General features: G+C 37.3%; 1 protein-coding gene and 1 long non-coding RNA gene across 4 annotated transcripts in view; one reads left to right on the top strand and one right to left on the bottom strand.

The window, feature by feature from the left end:
• Positions 1-350: 350 nt before the first annotated feature.
• coq2 (coenzyme Q2 4-hydroxybenzoate polyprenyltransferase) overlaps positions 351-21,730 on the top strand; it is a 51,007-nt gene continuing 29,627 nt past the window's right edge. Inside the window, exons 1-4 of one of the 3 annotated variants that reach the window (XM_051929675.1) lie at positions 351-543; positions 8,366-8,700; positions 12,170-12,336; positions 13,619-13,740. In XM_051929675.1, the coding sequence (XP_051785635.1) occupies positions 8,376-8,700; positions 12,170-12,336; positions 13,619-13,740 (614 nt within the window). In that variant the 5' untranslated portion in view covers positions 351-543; positions 8,366-8,375. Of the gene's footprint in view, positions 544-8,064; positions 8,701-12,169; positions 12,337-13,618; positions 13,741-21,730 lie in introns of those variants that run through there. The other 2 variants (XM_051929676.1, XM_051929674.1) reach the window with 2 other exon arrangements.
• On the bottom strand, positions 2,567-3,713 carry LOC127528784 (uncharacterized). Its single transcript, XR_007935398.1, has 3 exons — positions 3,461-3,713; positions 3,011-3,326; positions 2,567-2,826 (listed from the first exon to the last, which is right to left on the bottom strand). It is a non-coding gene; the product is annotated as an uncharacterized LOC127528784 (long non-coding RNA).

The raw sequence follows: 21,730 nt of genomic DNA, 5'->3' as shown, positions 1-21,730 counted from the left end.
ACAATTGTACGCAATGCCTTGTAATAATCTACAAACGAAACAGAACTATTCTGATGAAATCCCTTATAACCTATAATACCTAAGACTAACCTATAATGTTTTGCGTAGGCATCTTCTGTTGGAGTGCCATCATCTAACAGCTCTGTGGCTCAGGTGCAGCTCCACTGAACCGATTTGTTTGATGCACTCAAGGGGAGCATTCAGAGATGTAAATAATGCGTAGAATTAGTCTCATCATGTCATCAGTCAAACAAAATACCCTAAGAATAAATCAACCCACCAAAACCATTTTTCGTAAAGCGTTCAGAAAATAACTACGTAAGAAAACTATTTGAAGGAATGAGCAGTGGCTGTCACTTGTTTATAGGAACGAAAACGTTTCGCCAGCGCATTCGGAGGGACACGTAGAGGCTGAGCAATGAGCAAAGCCGGAAGTTGCTCGATGCCTGTAAGTCAGCTTGTTCGCATATTTCAATTTTACATTAAATGATTTCATAAGACAAATGAATGGAATTGAAATGCTTTACGTACAAGCGAGATTCGGTACGGGTGACCTTTGTTTTACGTGTTGTCATCTCATTCTACTTTGCATGCTTACCAACAAGCTTTATTTTATACTAAATCAGGCATACTTAGTTCGGTTAATTTAAGGTCGCGTTGCACTCACGTAAATAGACTAGTAGTACACTAGTTAATGACTTTGAGAAAGCTCTTACTTTATAAAATGTAACGGTGGTATGAACCTTAATAAGGCCTCGTTAATACGGTGACGTTGGTCCAGTAGGTCTATTCAATTCATAGCTAGCTCATTAGTGTTTTCATTATTTGATATAAAGTTTGGAGAAGTTTGACGTTAACAGATCAAAGCGAGCTCTGTAAATCTTTTGCCAGTCCCATTCTTCACACTTAAGCTATTGAAAATGAAAAACTGATTTTTAGAAAGTCGGGTTACATTTGTACAGAATTCAGATGGTTTTTAAAAATTAAAGAAGTTAATATAGAGTGGTCCTCCGTCGATTTAAGTTCAGTAGCCATTTTCTTGCAGTTGATATGGTCAGTCGCAGTACAGCTAGCTCAGTTGAAACGTCCATTGCAAGTGTAGCTTTAGTACCGCCGTTACACGGTAGGTCAGAACGTTGGCACGGTGGTCAGTGCTGCGGACGCACAGATAGCGCTTTTGGTCATATCTGTGCAGAGTTTGCAGGCTTTCCCCATGATGGTCCAGTTCTCCTCCAACACCCTCACATACTTCCAGGTTATCTTAATTGGTGATTCTAATTTGGCCGAGCAGGGATGCCAGAAATTGCAAGTGGATTGGGGGGAGGGTTTGGTGGTATTGGCTGAGCAAGATGTAAGACTACACCACAGAAAATGTAATCATTTGGTAGAGCTTTTTAAATGTTCATTATAAATGCCTGAAACCATTGCTTATCATTTAGTGTGAACAAGCTGACAAAAACTTAAAAGACTGAATTAATTAAATTAGCTTTAGGAATTTCTCAACACAATTTTATACTATGGGAAGTTAACAGCAACAGATTCATACAGTATGTTTGCAAATATTACAGTATAGAGACAGTCAAGTCTTAACTATCAGGGTACAGCAACTTCCATTAAGTAAAAGAAACCGCTTCCAAAAACTGCACAATTGTAGCATACATCACTCAATATAGTAGGCCTGCATTCCACCTTAATGCCCTTACATTACTTATGCTCCAACAAAACTAAATGCTGTGCACAGTGTAGAGTCCAGATATAGTGGCCCTAACACTTCAAGGATTTAGTCAGTAGTGCTTTTAGCTGTATATTGTGTGTGTGCAAACTCAATAGTTTTCTGTACTTACAGTATGTCTCCTTAATGAAAATGCACCCAGTCATAAGCTCTCTTTTTTAAGACATCTTTACATACATCATCAATAAGTGCATAATAGGAAGTTGGTCGTGCATGGGAAACTTTTTTTTATTTTTCATAGGAGAAGGGAAGCAACGGACTCAAGCAAATCATTTTATTTATATGAGCTCATAATCTTTATGTTTTTTGGCAATTTGTCAAGACGATTCATAATTTCAGAATTATAGCTACAATTTAAAAAATTCCAAAAACTTATCCTGGTTTTGTTTTTCTTTTTGCCCATGCAATGGGATATCTTGTTTGGCACAGGACCGCCTTAATAAGCTTGTGGTTTCGTTTTACAAAATATACATTTGCGTTATCTCTGTTTAGTTGATACAAACCTGTGCTTTTTCCATGATTGTTATGCATCTGCCTATGTGCTTCAAATCTTGCTTGTGCATTTATGTGTGGTTTACTAACTAGGAGTCAGATTTGTAAAACTTGCACTGGCACAAAAAGATGCCATAAATGTGAATACACAGAATTTATAAAAGAAAACTTGATAGGAGAATGTGCATATTTACAATAACTCCGGCCCGTCTGTATGTAACATTTCGGAGTAACTTGGAAGTGATGTCACCTTTGATCAAGTAGGGAAATGCAGCCACACCAGCTAAATGATGATTCTCACGTATAATAATTCATATTACCATGCAGTTGATATGTCAAACATTAAACCACAAATGTGATGAATATGACGTACACACTCTTTTTTAGTTAATCTTAAAGAAGGCCAGTGCTGTGTATTTACACTGAAAAACTTTTTCAGTGGCAGTTTGAGAATGTGGGAACCAATAATGGAAAAGATCAGGCAATTTGACCTAAAAAGCTCCTCAATCCTGTTCAGCTAACTGGTAAAATATTCAGTCCCGTTTTGAAGGTCCCCAAATTACAACTGTCTACCTCCCTACTTAGTACATTATTCCACATAACTCTGGTTTTCCATGTAAAGAAAAATGTTCTGAAATTTGTACAGTATTCACTCTTAACCAGCTTCCATGTGTTACTAGGTGGTGTTGTTGATGAGCACATTTTTAAAACATTAGGAGCGCCATTTAAAAAATATTATGTTATGAGAAAGGCAGTGTAAAACCAAACCTCCTAGGGTCCAATAACTGTGGACTTCTTTAATTGAGGCATGCATTATTTAGTGTTTCTGCTCTTGTCTTGTTTATTTTTGTAGTCTACTGTGCAGTGTTTAGCACATAACCCTTAGCACTTATTTCAGTTCCCAGCTGCGGTGCCACCTGTCTGAAGTAGGCATGTTATGTAATTTTCCCCTTAATGTTTGTATTAGCATGATCTGTGATGGCCTAGTGTCCCTCATAAAATTGTTGCTGCCTTGCACCCATTGCCTCCCCTATAGCACTGATTCCCCAAAAACCTGTGCTACTTGAAACAGATGTAAAACTTGATGGATACCTACATATACCTGCTGTACCCTGAAAACCCCCCACACATGCATATCTCAGTAAAACATGATGGATACCTACATATACCTGCTGTACCCTGAAAACCCCACACACATGCATATCTCAGTAAAACATGATGGATACCTACATATACCTGCTGTACCCTGAAAACCCCACACACATGCATATCTCAAATTCACTCGTACCAGGACAATTTACAGCTACCAATCAACCTAGCACACATGTCTTTGGGATATGGGAGGAAAACAGCTACCAATACAGACAGTGTAAGAATGTGCAAGCTCCACACAGACCCTAACAGAGCCAGGATTTAAGCTCAGTCCTCTAGAACTTTGAGGTAGAAACACCACTAATCAACCTTAATTAGCAATCCTTAAATTGCCATGTCTGATACTTATTCATTGATTCACTCATTCATTCATTTATTTATTTGTACTTAAGAATCAACTGGTGATGATGTTTGGAATGCCATAGTAAATACAGTTCTTGAGGGCTTGTTATGCTGGACCATATTTGCCATATGCTTTCAGTCCTTTCATCCATTCTTTCATTTTCTGAACAGCCATAATCCAATTTTTATCTCCATCAATCTTTAATTTAAATAGTTGCCTTCACTCTCTCTAATTTCTCTCCTCATTTATCTGTATGTTTAATTTATCTGTAGCTTCTTAAAATACCTGGGACCTTGAGTTGAACTGTAAACTATCAATCATCCTTGCTTATTTACACTGTAAAAGATTGAAGATCATGTTCCTCCAGGAAAACCTTGAAACCAAGTTTCTGGTTAAAGACACACCTTGCCTGGGCAACATTTAGTTGCTGCCTCCTTATCTACCCAGTTGGGAAGGCTGGAGTGGCTGTAATTCGTCGACAAAACCTTGATAATAAAATTCTCGAATTAGGCTCAGATGATTCTGGTAGGTTTTGCTAGTAGATGGACTTGAGAGGAGAGATTTGTGCTTTATTCTGTTTACTCGCCTACTCTCTATAAACCCTTCTTTTTACTTCTTTGAATTTACCTTCTCTTATATTTGTAAGGCTTTGAAATTATTTCTGTACAGCTGCAAATCTGTACTCGAATCTTTTAAGTGACAAACTCCATCTGTCTTTGCATCATCCCTCCGTTCATTTAACCATTGCACGCTGTAAATTCATGTCTCATCTAAACTAGGTTGTCTTCTTCCAGCTGTTGATTGTTCTTTTAAAGAATTCCCATTTTATTCAGGTAGATGCTATTCTCATTGCAGCCTTGATTATTTTTTGTTTCTTGTTTGTTTGTATCCTCTCTCTCAAATGTCTTAGGTGCTATAGTCCCCCTCTGCGATCATAAATGTGTTCTCTCACAGTTTAATTTTTTCTGACTACCATCATGTGCTGCTTTCTGTAGGTTTCATTCATGTTTTTATGTATTTTCCAGCAAGTTATCAACATCTATGGAGGATTTGGTTGATATTAAGTCCAATTCTATAGAAGAATCCATGTACAGTACATCCTGGGCTGTCAAGAACATGATTTGCCATTTCTCAATCAGCTATGCCTCCAGGCTTGCATGCTTTTGGAGGCATAAGATCTCAGAGGTGTATTCACAACTCACCACTCAGCAAGGTCCCTATCATCATATAGTGAATCCTGATTATGAGCTTTTGATCACCACCATAAAAACTAAATTAAACTCACTATTTTTTTCATAAAGTAGAACACATGGATTACCACACATGGCAAAATTGTAAGTCAGTAGAGAAATCTCATTGAATTACTGGGTTTGAATTTTCAAAGATAGGATGCTTTTGCTTCTATTTCAGCTATTCAAAATAAAGCAGGGTTCTTCATCCATAACCCAAGGGAGATCAATAAACAGTTTTTGGAGTTATACTCAAGATTTTTTTTTGAAAGTATTACTTGACTTTTTCTGAAACTGATTCCTTCTCAACAAACCTGTCCCTTAACACATTCCTTTAGTACACTATTACTTTGACAGATCTCAAGGAGTTTGTGGATTTTTGGCATGCTGGTATGTTCCTACAAGTTTTTCTGCACTTTCTGGAAACATTTACCTACCCCCTTTCTTCATTTCTTGAACACTGTGATTTCTTCCACTAGAATGAGCCTGTTAATGAATACGACCATGGTAACTTTCTTTGTAAAGCAAGAAGCTCGTTGAAACTGTTGCCAAATTTGCTTAAGGAATTCTCATTTAAAGTTGTACATGAAACATCTTGCTCAGCATGTCCTGCTGGTCATTCCCAAATTAATACATCCAGATTTCTTTCATTCTTGTCAATTGGCAGATAATGTGCAGCAGGTCATGTTCACTATAGAACTTGCTCCTCCTATCCTTCCATGGTCAACTACCCTTCTATTGTTAGATGTGGAGAAGGCATTTGACTACAAAAATTGTAACTTCCTTTGGCAAGTCTTGTGCCAGATAGGATTCAGAGGAAGGATACACTGTATTCATCCATTTACACTGTTATTCTTATTAACTCAGTGACATCAGAACACTTCCAGATGTTCAAATGTGTCAGCCAGCAGCATCTGTTCATGAAGTCTGTTAATATGCTGATGATATTTTGCTTTTTCTGGATGCCCTGTCAGAACTAACCTAAATGTATAGCCTATTTAGTTTGTATGAGGCTTTATCTGAATATTAATTAATTGCCCTTCTTCCACTCTGTCATCAGTCTGTTCTCTCTCTGTGTAATACCATTGTCAGACACAAATATCTATATCAACATCTGTGTTTTATAAATTAGGCGTACATTAAATTACCTCTGTGTTTTTAGGAGTGTAAAGGAATGTCTTCTTTTCTTTTTTATTTTCCTTTTTTGTGCTCCAGGCTGTGGGAAAGAGTAGTGGAAGGGAGGTGATGATTAGTGAGCAGCAGTATGGTTTCATGCCAGCAAAGAGCACCACAGATGCAATGTTTTCTCTGAAGATGTTGATGGACAAGTATAGAGAAGGCCAGAAGGAGATGCATTACGTCTTTGTGGACCTGGAGAAAGCATATGACAGAGTGCCTAGAGAGGAGTTGTGGCATTGTATGAGGAAGTCAGAAGTGGCAGAGAAGTATGTAAGAGTTGTACAGGATTTGTACGAGGGAAGTGTGACAGTGATGAGGTCTGCAGTAGGAGTGACAGAAGAATTCAACGTGGAGATGGGATTACATCAGGGATCATTTCTTATTTGCAGTAGTAATAGACAAGTTGACAGCCGAGATTAGACAGGGGTCCCCATGGACTATGATGTTATGTTTGCTGATGACATTGTGATCTGTAGTGATAGTAGGGAGCAGGTTGAGGTAGCACTGACCAAAAAACAGGAGACCGAGCTGGAGGTGGCAGAGTTAAAGATGCTAAGATTTGCATTGGGTGTGACGAGGATGAATAGGATTAGGAACAAGTACAGCTCAGGTTGGAAGGTTTGGAGACAAAGTCAGAGTGGTGAGATTGCATTGGTTTGGACATGTGCACAGGAGAGATTCTGGGTATATTGGGAAAAAGATGCTAAGGATGGAGCTTCCAGGTAATAGGAAAAGAAGAAAGCCTAAGAGGTTTATAGATGTGGTGAGAGAAGACATGCAGGTGATGGGTGTAACAGAGCAAGATGCACAGAACAGAAAGATATGGAAAAAGATGATCCGCTGTGGCAACCCCTAACGGGAGCAGTCAAAAGAAGAAGAAGAGGCTGTCTATTATGTATTATATATTAGGTCGAAGGTAGATCACTCTTGTCCAAATTTCTCAGTAACAGAAAAAACTCAGTTAAAATATGAACTCTGTTCTGCACAAGGTTGGATGGGTGGGTGTCCTTACCTGATCTGGAAATGTACCGGTGGTTGTTAACTCTTTAATTTATCTGACACTGATTGGACCCTTTGGAGAGTCCTTCACCCTGTTTTAATTTGACGCAAACCTGGTTTCATCCTGATCCCTTTCTTTCCCACGGACAGAAATTTACCTACCCTTCCCTGTCTGTGGCCAAAAGAGAGAGGCCATATTTCTTTGCCCATCTGGGAGAAACTTGCTGTCCCAGCACTCAATGATATTTAGTTTTTAGATGACTTTGGGTGCAGAATGTTTCAGTTGCTGAGGCCCAAGTTCTCTATTCTTTTCTTCATGTTTTTCTCTCTCTCTCACTCAGGTCAGTCCTTAAGGGGATTTGTTTCTTTTTTTCTTTTGTTTCTTTCTCATTTTTTCTTTATTTTGCATGTTCTCAGTCCCCATGCATAAATCCTGTGTTTGCTTTATGTTCTTCATTACACAAATCATCTTCTACGCCCCTACCAGTACATTCAGTATGAGTGATCCCTCATTTTCTCCTTGTTTTGCATGAGATATTATCTCCAAAAATATCTCTTGCTTCTGGAAACACCTGTCACCAACACACCTCATTTTAATATTATGTATATCTTGTACCTCACTCTTCACAAAGATTTTGCTCTGGGACTTTCTGAATACCCTTTTGGTCCCCTGTGCTCCTCAGATTCTTTATATACATTTCTTCATATTTTCTAGGAGTGTCCTACTGCCTCTGTCTTTTTAGATGGCTATACCTGACTCTTACTCTTTCTCCTTAGATATTCCTTTTGTTCCTCATACTTCCTTCAGGATCTCAAATATCTCTTTCTCTCTCAGTCTTTTCTCTGCAAAACCCCTGCAATCAACCAACATTGTCCATCTCCCTTGTACTTCAAGCAGTTTCTATTATTTGTGGTGCATATATGGTGCCATGCCATTAGGTTATTTGCCGTCAGTAACAAGGAAGAACTGTTAATATTGTGCAAGAGGAAGCTTCATATTCTGTAGGGTCTGAAAATTTATTGAAGATGAGATAATTTTTTTCTAGTATTTCCATTTTTCAGTACTTTATATCATAACTGTATCCACATATAGTTACACTCATCATACTACACAAACTTAATTGGTGTTCACTTTTTTACAGGTCAGTATTATTTGATGTGCTGACTAAAATTTTTTAAGTATATTTTTTACAGTGTTTTTTTCTGTCTCTAATTCTTGATCATGGTCTGTCTTTATAGAAGCCTCACTATGTTTCTAATGAAGTGCAAAATATTACAGATCAATCGAATTTCATCTATATGGACTCCTCACTGCATTTCATGTACAGCCAATTACTATACACTGAAAAGGAAGGATCATGGTTACTTTTATTGCAATACAAGGATAGCATCTTTTAAATCAGTCTTTCAAAAGGAAAATCAGCAAAAAAGGAGCCCCTTGTATCAAACAACAGCAGAGGAAGTACTAGTTAGTACAAGGAGGACAATAAGTTTCTCTGCACCTGGGATTGTCAATGCCGCACCACAATCTGTCCAGCCTTACCTCAGGCTTATGAGGTTGGACAAGCCCATTGGTAAGAACCTATAATTTTTTATTACATATCAGAGTTTAATCTGACAGGAAAGAAAGCAAGTTTGGAAAATATGTAGAGTTAAATGCCTTTTTTTCTGTGGAACTTCGGTTTTGTTTTGTATCCCACAACATTCTGCCATCTTGTATTAGAAATTACAATGAAAATGTTCATATACTGTAGCTATTAGTGTGCAGACAACTGAATCTCAAAAATGCATGTATTAAAAAAAACATGGTTAAAATGACGCTTAAGTTCCAAGATGCTGTTTGTAGCAGTGAGTGACAGTTTTGATGGTCAAGGATAGATAGATAGATAGATAGATAGATAGATAGATAGATAGATAGATAGATAGATAGATAGATAGATAGATAGATAGATAGATAGATAGATACATAGATACATAGATAGATAGATAGATAGATAGATACATAGATACATAGATACGTTATTAATCCCAAGGGGAAATTCACATACTTCAGCAGCAGCATACTGATACAAAAAACAATATTAAATTAAAGATTGATAACAATGCAGGAAAAAAACAGACAATAACTTTCTATAATGTTAATGTTTACCCCCCCCCCCACCCCCAGGTGGAATTGAAGAGTCGCATAGATTGGGGGAGGAATGATCTTCTCAGTCTGTCAGTGGAGCAGGACAGTGACAGCAGTCTGTCGCTGAAGCTGCTCTTCTGTCTGGAGATGACATTGTTTAGTGGATGCAATGGATTCTCCATAATTGATAGGAGCCTGCTGAGTGCCCGTCGCTCTGCCACAGATGTCAAACTGTCCAGCTCCATGCCAACAATAGAGCCTGCCTTCCTCACCAGTTTGTCAAGGTGTGAGGCGTCTTTCTTCTTAATGCTGCCTCCCCAGCACACCACCGCGTAGAAGAGGGTGCTTGCCACAACCGTCTGATAGAATATTTGCAGCATCTTATTGCAGATGTTGAAAGACGCCAGCCTTCTAAGGAAGTATAACCGGCACTGTCCTTTCTTACACAAAGCATCAGTATTGGCAGTCCAGTCTAATTTATCATGCAGCTGCACTCCCAGGTATTTATAGGTCTGCACCATCTGCACACAGTCACCTCTGGTGATCACGGGGTCCATGAGGGGTCTGGGCCTCCTAAAATCCACCACCAGCTCCTTGGTTTTGCTGGTGTTCAGGTGTAGGTGGTTTGAGTCGCACCATTTAACAAAGTCCTTGATTAGGTCCCTATACTCCTCCTCCTGCCCACTCCTGATGCAGCCCACGATAGCAGTGTCGTCAGCGAACTTTTGGACATGGCAGGACTCCGAGTTGTATTGGAAGTCCGATGTATATAGGCTGAACAGGACTGATGAAAGTACAGTCCCCTGTGGCGCTTCTGTGTTGCTGACCACAATGTCAATATCTCATTTTATAATTTAATGTCCAAAAGAGAAACAGGTATAATTTTGAAGACAATTGAGGGTGAAGGCACAGTGATTCTGCATCCCAAAGCAGAAGAAGGTCTTCTTGGAAGAGCTTTTTCTGCTTTAACTGCACACCAGGTTGGGTGTAACCAGATGTGATTGCAATATATACATTATTTTCTAGTGTGCTTATCCAGTTCAGGATTAGAAGAAGCTGATGACTATTCCAGCAACATTGGACACATAATGGGATCCAGTTGTGAACAGGATCTCTGCTCATCAGGTACAGTAACACACACACACTAATCATACAGCTTCACCACAGGGCCAGTTTAGAGTCAACAGTTGACCAACTGTATCCTACAAATCTTTGGGATGGAGAAGGGAAAACTTGAGTTCCTAATTCACTCCGAGATGGGAAGAACTGTAAACTGCACACAGACAGTTCCAAGGCCAGGATGTAATTCCAGGATTCTGGTGATGTGAGGCAAAGCACTAATCAGAATGTCAATCTGCTATCCTTATTGTGATGTAATGAAACCAATTTTTACCTAAATGTTTCTCACTTGTAATAAAGTTAATTATACTTAACAGAACTAAACAAAATGCACATGACATTTGAACAAGTGTAGCCATATGTCATCTGCACTTACTTTAGGCTTTGCTTTAAATTATTTAAATTATTAGCTTATGCATTGTTTTCATAAGGGTGTCATGAGGCAATTTTAAATAATTACATCACACTTGCTGTATTCTGTCCAGGTTTTGGTCTAGCATTTGACTTAATGCTATCTGAGAAGGCCCATTGTTAAACTAAGCAGGCTAAAAAAAGAATAGTTTGACATCTCTGCCACTACAGGATTGGTTGCATTGAGATTTTTTGATCTAATTAATCAATGTGCCATTGTTTCTTATTTCTGAATGTGTAGTGTTATGAAATATTGAAGAAACTGATTTAACAATAGCCTGAATTTGAGTCTTTAAAGATTATGTCATAACATTTAGTGGGTTCTTGTAGTATATGAACATTTCATATTTTTGTTTGAAGACCAGTGTAAAAAGAGAAAAGTTAACTTTATCAGCCAGTCTTGACAATCATACAGTCTTGAAATTGTAATATGCTTTGAAGAAATAATGGTTGCATAACAAAAATCTAATGATGAAGCTATTTAAAAGGAACCACTTAAGCTCCTAAGGTGGCATTGTGGCTGTTGTTGCTGCCACAGAGCTTCATACAAAAGTCAGCTTCTTAGTGTCTCTGGAAATTGCACATTCTCTCTGTTCCAACAAAATTTTCTCCCAGTATTCTGTGTTTTTCCAGATTACAAAAACTTACAGTTTCGACTGATTGGGTGGTCTAAATTAGCACAGAGTCAATGTGCCCTATAATGGAATGGTTAATTCCTACTTGATTGTGCTAGGATAGTCTCCAGTTCCTTGCCATCCTGTATTACAATAAAGATGTTTTTAAAAATGAATGAAAATACATGAATTAATAAAAGTAAAATTGTTATTTTATAGTATCTTGGTAGATCAGGATGCAAGGCAAGAGCCAACTCTGAAGTGCGTGACAATCCAATGCCAGGCGAACCCACAGACATACTCCGTAGCACAAAGGCCAGCTTTGAATTTGCACATCTTTAAGATGTAGAAGGAAACCACTGAAGAAAAAAAAACAGACATGCGCACAATACAGAAATGAAAAGAAAACCCAGGTCCTTGGAACTGTGCAGAAGTAGTGTTGTTGGCATTTTAATGTGCTAAAGCACAGGTCCTGGGGGTTAGAGTACTGAATAGTCTTCACTGTTGTATCTCAAAGTATCTTAGCTTCAGGTTTTAAGTGGGTGTTTTTTACTCCAGACCAAAGTTATAAAGAACTGTATCACTGTGTACTAAAGCTACAGGTGGATGACCCTTAAATATGGAGATCACTTTGGTAAGTAGTGTAGTCTTTTAAATTTGTAATTAGTTTTTTTTTTTTCCCCACATACTCTATTTATGCTGAAGGACAAATATGAATTTTTATGACATATTTGCAAAGTAAACTGAAGTGAATTTGTGTCTGTGCTATAGGAACATGGCTGCTGTATTTGCCCTGCACATGGAGCATTGCATTAGCTGCAGAACCAGGCTGCCTACCAGACTTTCACATGCTGGCACTGTTTGGAGTAGGGGCTGTTCTAATGAGGGGAGCTGGATGTACAATCAATGACATGTGGGATCGGGACTTTGACAAAAAGGTACATACCTGCCATTAATAAGAGTAAATGTATTGAGAAGCACAAGAAAGATATATACTATTCTTTATTTGCAAGATTGGCATGCAGCCATTTTTACATTTTTTCTTTGCTTTTGTATTTTTCCTTTTTATCATTTCACATTTAAATGCGAATGGGATGAAATTTTACTCAAAGTACTAGAGATATATTAAAACATTTTGTGCAGTATTTTCCCTTTGAATATTGTAATCTCCCTTTAATGATTAGATTAGATTATAGTAGATAAACTTTATTATTCCCTTGGGAAAATTCAGAAATACAGTCATTTTGATCAAAATCCAGCAAAAATAAATAAAATGCATTAAAAACAAGTTGTTGGGCACTATTAGTGGGATAAATGAAAGACCTGCAAAATGACATTTAATACATTAGTTTAGGTGTCTTAATTAATTTCTGATTTTAAATTTGCAGAGCTACTGGTAGATTATGCTACTTTATATTCCATTCCATGCTTAGTGAGATGCTTTGATTTTTTCATTACATTAAGCCTAAAACTATATGCTGATATGACAATGAGTAAAACTAGGTTTTTCTAGAATAGTTTTGCTACTTGTTTAATATGGTATAACTACCCCAGGAAATGTACTGTAGAGAGTTAATTAAAATAAAAATAAATAAAAGATTATTTCCTTAGAAATAAAGGTGGTTTTAAATGATGATTTTAATATGCATCCTGCAAATCCAACACTGAACCATTTGCCGTGGTTTTTAAAACATAACATGATTACCTGTCCATAGCAACCCCAAACTCTAGGAAATCATTTGCTCATTAACAAGTTCATCATATTAAGTATGTGGTAATGCATAAGAAATGCTGCTAAATGCAGAAGATGGAGGAGTACTTGTCTAGAGTATACCAAGTTCAAATTACATGGAGCATTGCAAGAATATGTAAATAGAAATATGCTTTGCTTGTTCCAGTGTTTATTTTTTCTAATACACCTGGAGCAATTTGTTCAGCATCATATTATGTGCCAATCCTGGGAACTGAATTTGCATCATGTGGTTTAAAACCTAGAATCTTAGTCATGAGTGCACTTTCTGAGACACCATACTGGCTGATTTCTGTGTGACTCTTTCTTATGAGGTTTATAGATTTCTGTTCACTGATTAAGCTTGACTATGTGCTTTAGTAATGCACAACTATAAAAACAGTCTGCTGCTGTTCAAATGTAATATACTGTTTATGTGTCTGTTTGCTTTTAATCTATTGATCTGATACTTTTTATATTGTATCTTGCAGGTCTCCAGAACAGCAAGTCGTCCAATAGCAGCAGGAGAAATTACTCGTTTTCAAGCACTGGTTTTTCTTGGAGGGCAGTTGACCTTAGCCCTTGGTGTACTTCTAAGTTTAAATTTATACAGGTATGTGGATATATTTTTTACATTTCTTTTTTATAATGAAGTGATACATGAGTGACATTGATAATGAACAAGATGGGTCCCTCCAGACATCCTTCTGATTTACTTTTATATCTTGACCCCTCTTCTAAAGAAAGGTAGAAATATATAAAATCCTAAGCCTAAAAGTACAATGGTTTTGTGCAGCAATTTTATGTCACATTGTTATGTCACATTTTTTGTCACACTTTAAATTGGGCTTATTTTAAAACCTACATACAGTATATATGTTTGGTATCATTCTTTTCAGAGTTTATCGAACTTTAATGTGATTTGTTAGATTTTCAAATTCTTATTCTGTTTTTAAATTATAAACTAAAATATCAAGAAAGTCGTGGTTTTTATTTTTGATCGAGTAAACTTTCTTTCACAGGGACAAACTATTAAAAAAAATGATCTATTCATAACACCAATGTTTGTATTTAGGTGATTTAGTTAGCTGAAGGTTGAGTTATGATGACCCATTACATACCACTTTAGTTTTCACATGATTTTTCCTGTTATTTAAATGAGTCATTTTTTTAAAAATGTTTATCTATAAGAATGTCAGTTAAAACAAATTGATCATTTTTTAGTCTCTTATAAATATTCATTGTGCATAGCGGACCTCAGTTTAACAGGAATACTCAAATTGGTAAGAGAGTAAATATTTTATTCTAATTTCAAGATTTTTACTGGGGGTTGGGCGCCGAAGACGCCAGGGGGGGCTTGCCCCCCTAGTACAGTAAACCATAAAAGTCTAAATTGAAGTCCTATGCACCTTAGTATAGTTATCAACCACATCATGGTATTAAATTGCCTGCCTAACTAAAGTTCATGGTGCAAGATCATTTTATTGTGATGGTTATAAAATTTTAGCTTGTAGAAATTGCATACTTTAAATATTAACCTTTTCATTGATTAGAGTAAATTGTCATTTCATTTCAATTTGTATGGAATTGTAATTACGGGATTTCATCCATCCAACCATCCATTTTCCAACCCGCTGAATCCGAACACAGGGTGACGGGGGTCAATCCCAGCCAACACAGGGCGCAAGGCAGGAACCAATCCTGGGCAGGGCACCAACCCACTGCAGGACACACACACACCCACCCACCCACCAAGCACACACCAGGGCCAATTTAGAATCGCCAATCCACCTAACCTGCATGTCTTTGGACTGTGGGAGGAAACTGGAGCACCTGGAGAAAAAACACGCAGACACGGGGAGAACATGCAAACTCCACGCAGGGAGGACCCGGGAAGCAAACCCAGGTCCCCTTACTGCAAGGCAGCAGCGCTGCCACTGTGCCACCCTTATAGGATTTCAGTTTCATTAAATTATACTTCTCACTTTTGTTAGACGAAATGTCTGATGCAACTACTGCATTGTTAATCTGAACATTTAACCTGTCAAATTTTGGACAATTTGGAAATTGCAGTCAATATAAAAATTAAGTACAAATTCATTATTACTTGATCTTCATTACTATGGGCATCATATTGATTGACTCCCAGAAATCAAAGATAATTAATTGACAGAAATTACAGATTTCCAGCAGCAGATTCTGTATGAGATTAAAAAGATTGTGGCAGTAGAACAGCTTCATAAAAGAAGAATAGTCTTTTTGAGGAGAAGGAATGTGGAACATTTACAGTCCCCTGGGGATACTCTTCTGTTGTATTCCTTTATTAAAGAAGTTAGCTATATTTTCATTTTACTTACTTTAAGCTCTATGAAAATGAGCAACTATGAAAGTGACTGAAAGTTCACTCTGTCCCATAATTTTACAAAGACAAAGTATTGGCATAGCAAAAACAGAAGTATCTGATTCCCTTTAAATGAATATTATACCTAAAAACAAATCATGTAAATTTGGCCAATTTGTCAGTAACTAATTTCTTATCACAAAAGCATATTTGCAACATATTTGCATTAAAATGTTTCCATGACACTTACCAGATTAACCCAAAGCACACAAGTGCTGAGAGACACTGTGGGGTCTTTTATAACCTGTATCAGACAGTGTGGCCTGTCTACTGCTAGATCCACATTACTAACCGAGAATGGTAAACCGGATGGACGTAGGGACATCCGGCCATGGGCCGTGGACGCAAAAGACGTACTGCGCAGGCGCCCCACAAATCACACACCCCCCCCCCCCCCTCCAAGCAACGGGAACCGGATGGAATGCAACGTAAAATAAGAAATGAGGCGCGCGCACAGAAAAAAGGAGTCAGACGCCGGCGCCGCACACAGCGCCGCACGAAACCCATTGCACACGAAACGGGACACACACAAAGAGGAGGATTTAACAAGCCCCTAGCACACAAAAAAAAGAAGCCGCGAGCACCACACAAAGCCCATTGGACACGAACCGGGACAGACTACGGACATAGCACACGAAACGTACACAAAAACAACGATTCAGACCCACGACCACACTAACATAAATAAGAAATGACACACAAAGCCCCATTTCTGAAGGAACCGTCCGTATTAAACATACGTCATCTCAACACGTTCACACTATGCAGCATAAGTGGATCTCATTACAATGAGGCACTATTAACCGTTCAACCACAGAAAAGGCTCCATATTAACAGTGAGTGCGATCCTCCTTATTACTTATCCATATTTCTCACGCTGAAGAACAAACAAGTCATGAATTCACGATCACGGGTACAAAACGATACGGCTCGGATAACGGAACCAAACACACGAACACGCATGAAAAAAAACAATAAACGTCGGCGCCTACAACGCGCTTCTGAAACTCCGGAAGAAAAAATGTCTCGGCTCCAAAAACGCAAAGCTCAACTAACACAGTTACAGAGACGACACCAGATGGACAGACACAATGAACGTAGACGCATGCAGCGCGCGTCTCAAAGTGCTGCATCAAAACAGGCACGGGTTCAAAACGAAACACCTCCCGTCTCAGACATACAGAAACGGCAGCGAAGGAACAAAATAAATAAACGCAGACGTCTACAACGCGCATCTGAAATGCCGGAAAACAAGCAGGCAAGGCTCCAAAAAGAGAAAGCTCAACTGACCGACATACAAAAACGGGCAAGGCTCAATACAAACAATGCACACCGTAAACTACAACGGGCTTCTCACACAGAACAGGCAAATCGATTACAGCTCCAAAACAACACGTCCCAAATACTGGACATGCAACGACGCGCCTCTCAAACGGCACAAGCAAAAGATACACGTCACGGACATCAACGATAGACACCTGCTAAACGCATGCGCCAGTTAGCTGACAACGCGTTCAATAGTGAGTCCACTATTCAGGAAAATTCATTGGAATTAATGAATGTCATCTCCAATCATTGTCATTCACTTAACTACCCTGAAGAAACAACTGGCAATACAAGTAATGAATTTACACGTTGTTGTCAAAAGGGTCAAATTAGACTGCCTCCTTTACATTCATATCCTGAATATCTACAGAAGCTTCTAACTAACAATGTACCTCAAAGTAAACACTTTATGAACTGCATTAGATCCTACAAATCGGTATCCACTATAAACATGAACAGTAGCAATGCACGTCACATCCGTCTTGCAAAACTGTTAATTATTGATGAATGTACAATAGCATCCAGTCACTTACTCAGCACCATTGATAAACTTCTACAAACGTTGATGAATAATAATATTCCCTTTGGAGGAAAGGTACTTTTATTAGGAGGAGATTTTAGACAATGCCTGGCTATTGTACCACATGCCATGCACTCAGCTATTGTTCAGTCCACCTTAAAATGCGCAGACAATTGGCATTGCTTTCAAAAAATACAGTTGGTACAAAACATGCGATGTCCAGATCCAGAATATAACAATTGGTTATTACAACTGGGAAATGGTACACTCACCAATACAGATGGACTTCACCCAGATATTATTACAATTCCTCAAGCCTTTATCTGCGACAACTTAGTTACAGAGATATTTGGAACAGCAATCTCATTAGACCAAATACCCCTTTTAACACAACGCACTATATTATGTCCAAAAAATATTAATGTTGATCACATAAATAACCAGGTCATTGCATTACTTCCTGGAGAGGCACAACTCTTTCTAAGCTCTGACAAAGTTAACTCTGATGACGACAATGACCATCTTTATTTCCCCTTAGAATATTTAAACACTATTAACCCAGCCAGATTACCACAACACAATCTTAGCCTTAAAAACGGAATAAGCCTTCTCACGAGTTTGTCATTCATCTGACGTTAAAGTTAAGGTTAGAAGTGCTCCATGCCAAGGAAAACTCATTCAAAGACAAGACACCATCTTTACTACTAATGTTGTATACAAAGAAATTTTCCAATAAACCTTTACACTGTGCCAAACACTTTATTGTTTGCTTTCTATATGCATCATCCACACCTTCACACTATGCTATATCTCATTCATACATCTCACTCTTTGGCATTTCCCAACACCAGGGGTTGGCGAGCGAAGCCCCCTAGTCCTTCAAAGTTATATAAACAGCTTAGTGATTGGTTTTAAAAGCAAGTAATACTATCCCATTATAATGTATCTCCACAAGCACTATCTTTTTCATACAGTGAAGGCACGAATGGTTTGGTCCAGGGTCCAGTGCTGAGAAGAACACATCCAAGAACAGGTACAAGACCTGCACATGCATAATGCAAAGTGTTGCTCCAGTTCTTCTAAATTTGTGAGCAGGAGAATACTCCAGGGGTTGGGGGAGAATGCTTAGAACAAATACTTAAAGTAAACTTCTGCTTCAAAGATGAAGACGTAATAAGGGATTAATGGAAAGCAGTACTAAGGAAAAGCGAACCATCAAAATGATTGTCTTGCAAACTTAGGTACAGAGCCAGTACATGACTTCAACAGTTTAGACCATGTCTTTCTGCTCTGTACAAATGAAACTGGAAGCAACCTGTTATATAAGCTGTTCGGGCAGGTGCCTCAGGTGTGTGTCTTTGTTGGAGGCAGACTGATACAGTATCAGTCTAAATCCAATTTACTGGTTAAATATTTATGTTTCTGGAAATACCAGTATTGGTGGCAAACACAGAAACAATCTCAAATAGAGTATCCATTTATTGTAAAGTACAATATACTGTATCACTTGCCTATGGTCACTTATAAAACACACATCTTATAATATACACTTATAAAACACATATATTTGGGGAAGTAAACCAAAGTGGACAAGATGAGAATATGGCCTGTCCACACAGACAGTGCTTTGATTGGTATTTGAACCAGAGGTGTAGTTAGGGTTTTCAGCGCCCGGGGACAACTGAAGATTTCGCGTCCCCTCCTCTTTGCCAAAATGCATTGGGGAAGGGAAAATTGGCACCCCCTGGATGCTGCGCCCGGGGACAGATTTCCCCCTTGCCCCCCCTAGCTACGCCACTGATTTGAACTCAGTAGTCTAGAGTATTGAGGCATCTGTGTTAACTGCTGTGCTACCATACTTCCCTAGTAAAGTAAATAATTTAAATACTTGTAGTTAATGGTTACAACCATATATTAAGTTTGTGTATTTTAAATCTTGACTGCCATTTGTTAAAATTAGCAGGGTGAAAATAAACCAATGAACGGTTGTTCACATCTCAATATTAGTAAAAATAAGTTTCACAACTTAAGAGCCAGGATAGCGTTCATACCTTATGTTGTTTTAACACATGTCGATTATTATAAAAATTATTTTTTAACTATAATGCTTTACATATAAATCTGATAGTAAAATGTTTTTATGTTACTTTATTTACTGTGTAAATCACTTTTTCAGTGTCATTTGATTTTGATATACTATATTAATCCATGAGGGGAAATTGTGTTTTCAGGTAATGTTTTGAAATTATTTATATCATAGTTTCCTGCATGCCATAAAGTATCATTCAAGCTTAATATTTAACAACTCTGCTATGTTTTTTGATTACACTTTGTATGTGTTGCAATTTAGGACATATGCAATGGCATATTTGAATTATGTTTTCATTTTTTTCCTAGTATCCTTTTCAGCTTATATCCAGCTGAGGGTGGACTTTGCAATGTTTGACTTTAGGTCATTCCATTAAAATTTAGGAAAATATGTGTTTTATTATGTGCTCACTTGTAACATGCTTGAGTTTTAAATGTATTGTTAGTTTATTAGATTTTGAATGCTACCAATTAATATACTTAAATATACAGTAATTTAAAAAAGGATGTGTGTACTTTAAAAATCAAACACTTAAATGCCAGAATAGTAGACTGTAATATAACCATACAATGAATGATAATTACATTTCTGTATGGCTGTCAATTTTAGCAGGTCTTATATACTTTCACAGTGTACAAAATAATTTTGTATTACTGCCTTAAAAATGATCTAGTCACGATACAGTATACCAAGTAAATGTATATAGTTATAAAGGCAAGAACAAACTTAGTTTAGCATTTAGGTGAAGACCTTTCTTTTAAAAACAGTTTCACTGAAAAAAGTATTATCTGATTAACTGGCAAATGAGACACATGCATATCTTCATGTCACAGGAAATATTCATTAAATAATAGTGTTTTAAAAGGATAAATTATAACTTTTGTTGAGTTTCAAAGATGGAAAATGTCCATAATTTTCCATTTAAAATATGTCTTTAAATATTTTAATTTTTAGAATCATTTCATAGTTTATTTCAAAGTTATTTATAATGTAAATTGAGAATATTTTCTACTATATTTCCATAACCCAATTATAAAATCATTTCCGGCTTTCACAAAAGAGTTACTGATGTAGCTTGTCATGATATATTTAATGCTCATTTTTTAAATTGCTCTTCAACATTTTAAGACAGAAAGTTGTCATAAGTTGTACTAGTAAGTGTTTCAGACAGAGTTTATAAGTGGCGGATGTGTATGCTATAGTGGTTGGGATAGTTGTGATGATGTTAGGTACGTTTAGACACTGCTCAGTACACTTAACTGCAGAAGCTCTGTTCTGTTTAATGTATAGTACAAGATGTAGAAACATGACCCACATTTTCAGAAACTTTTCTGAAGAAAGCAGAGGCAGTGATGGGCAGTCTAACCCCTGTCTCTTTTTAAAGTCAATGACTGCAAACAGTGCACCACTAGGTGTCCTTACACATATTTTCTATGAACTTACTGTATATTGCTTACTTTTTGCAATTATATTCATATATAACCCCTCCTACAAAGTAAATATACACTAAAACTTTTTATCTAATATAAATTCTGCAGAGGTTTCTGTATTAACAAAGAGGCCTAATTGCTATTTTATTAGGGAGTCATAGATTACTTTCTTGAATTATATGTACTCAGTGTTGTAGACAGTGACGCAATAATTTCCAGGTATTAGAGTACACTTCCTTGTCATTTTCACAGTAAAGAAGGTAGATTCTCCTTGAACAACAGTATATACAGTATGGTAATAAAAACTAGGCAGTCACTTCTGTTTGAACAAGATGTACAAAGGAGAAATGCACATCATGAATAAAAAGGCAAAACTGTTCAATATGTACAGGTTAAGAGTCAGGATATAGTTTACCTGATAAATACATTTTATTTTTAAAGTCAATTTTACTGTATATAGTAATATGCAGTAATACATCTTGAGTGTAATTCAGACCTGGAATATTTTTGTGAAGGTAGTGCAGCTGGTGCTTTAAATTTCAGTGCAAAGCTGAGGTCATTTGCATGTGAAGCATTTTCACCAAGTGTTTATGTGGGTTTCCTTCTTACCTTTGAAAGGTATGTAGTTAGTATGATTGGACAGTCTAAATTGTTATGCTAAAGGTATGTTTGGATTTTGTTAAGTGACAGATATCATCTCACTTTATGGAAATGCTGGTACTACTTTGTCTAGGCTACCCAATGAAACAGTTCTGGGGAGAATAAAACTGTATTTTATCAGTCAACAATTCTCTTAGCTAAGCTTCACTCTACTTTGGTACTGCGTCTGTTAAGGGA

Source organism: Erpetoichthys calabaricus, chromosome 7, assembly GCF_900747795.2.
Source record: "Erpetoichthys calabaricus chromosome 7, fErpCal1.3, whole genome shotgun sequence".
Classification (NCBI taxonomy): Eukaryota; Metazoa; Chordata; class Cladistia; order Polypteriformes; family Polypteridae; genus Erpetoichthys; species Erpetoichthys calabaricus.
This window is presented reverse-complemented; position numbering and strand designations above follow the sequence as displayed.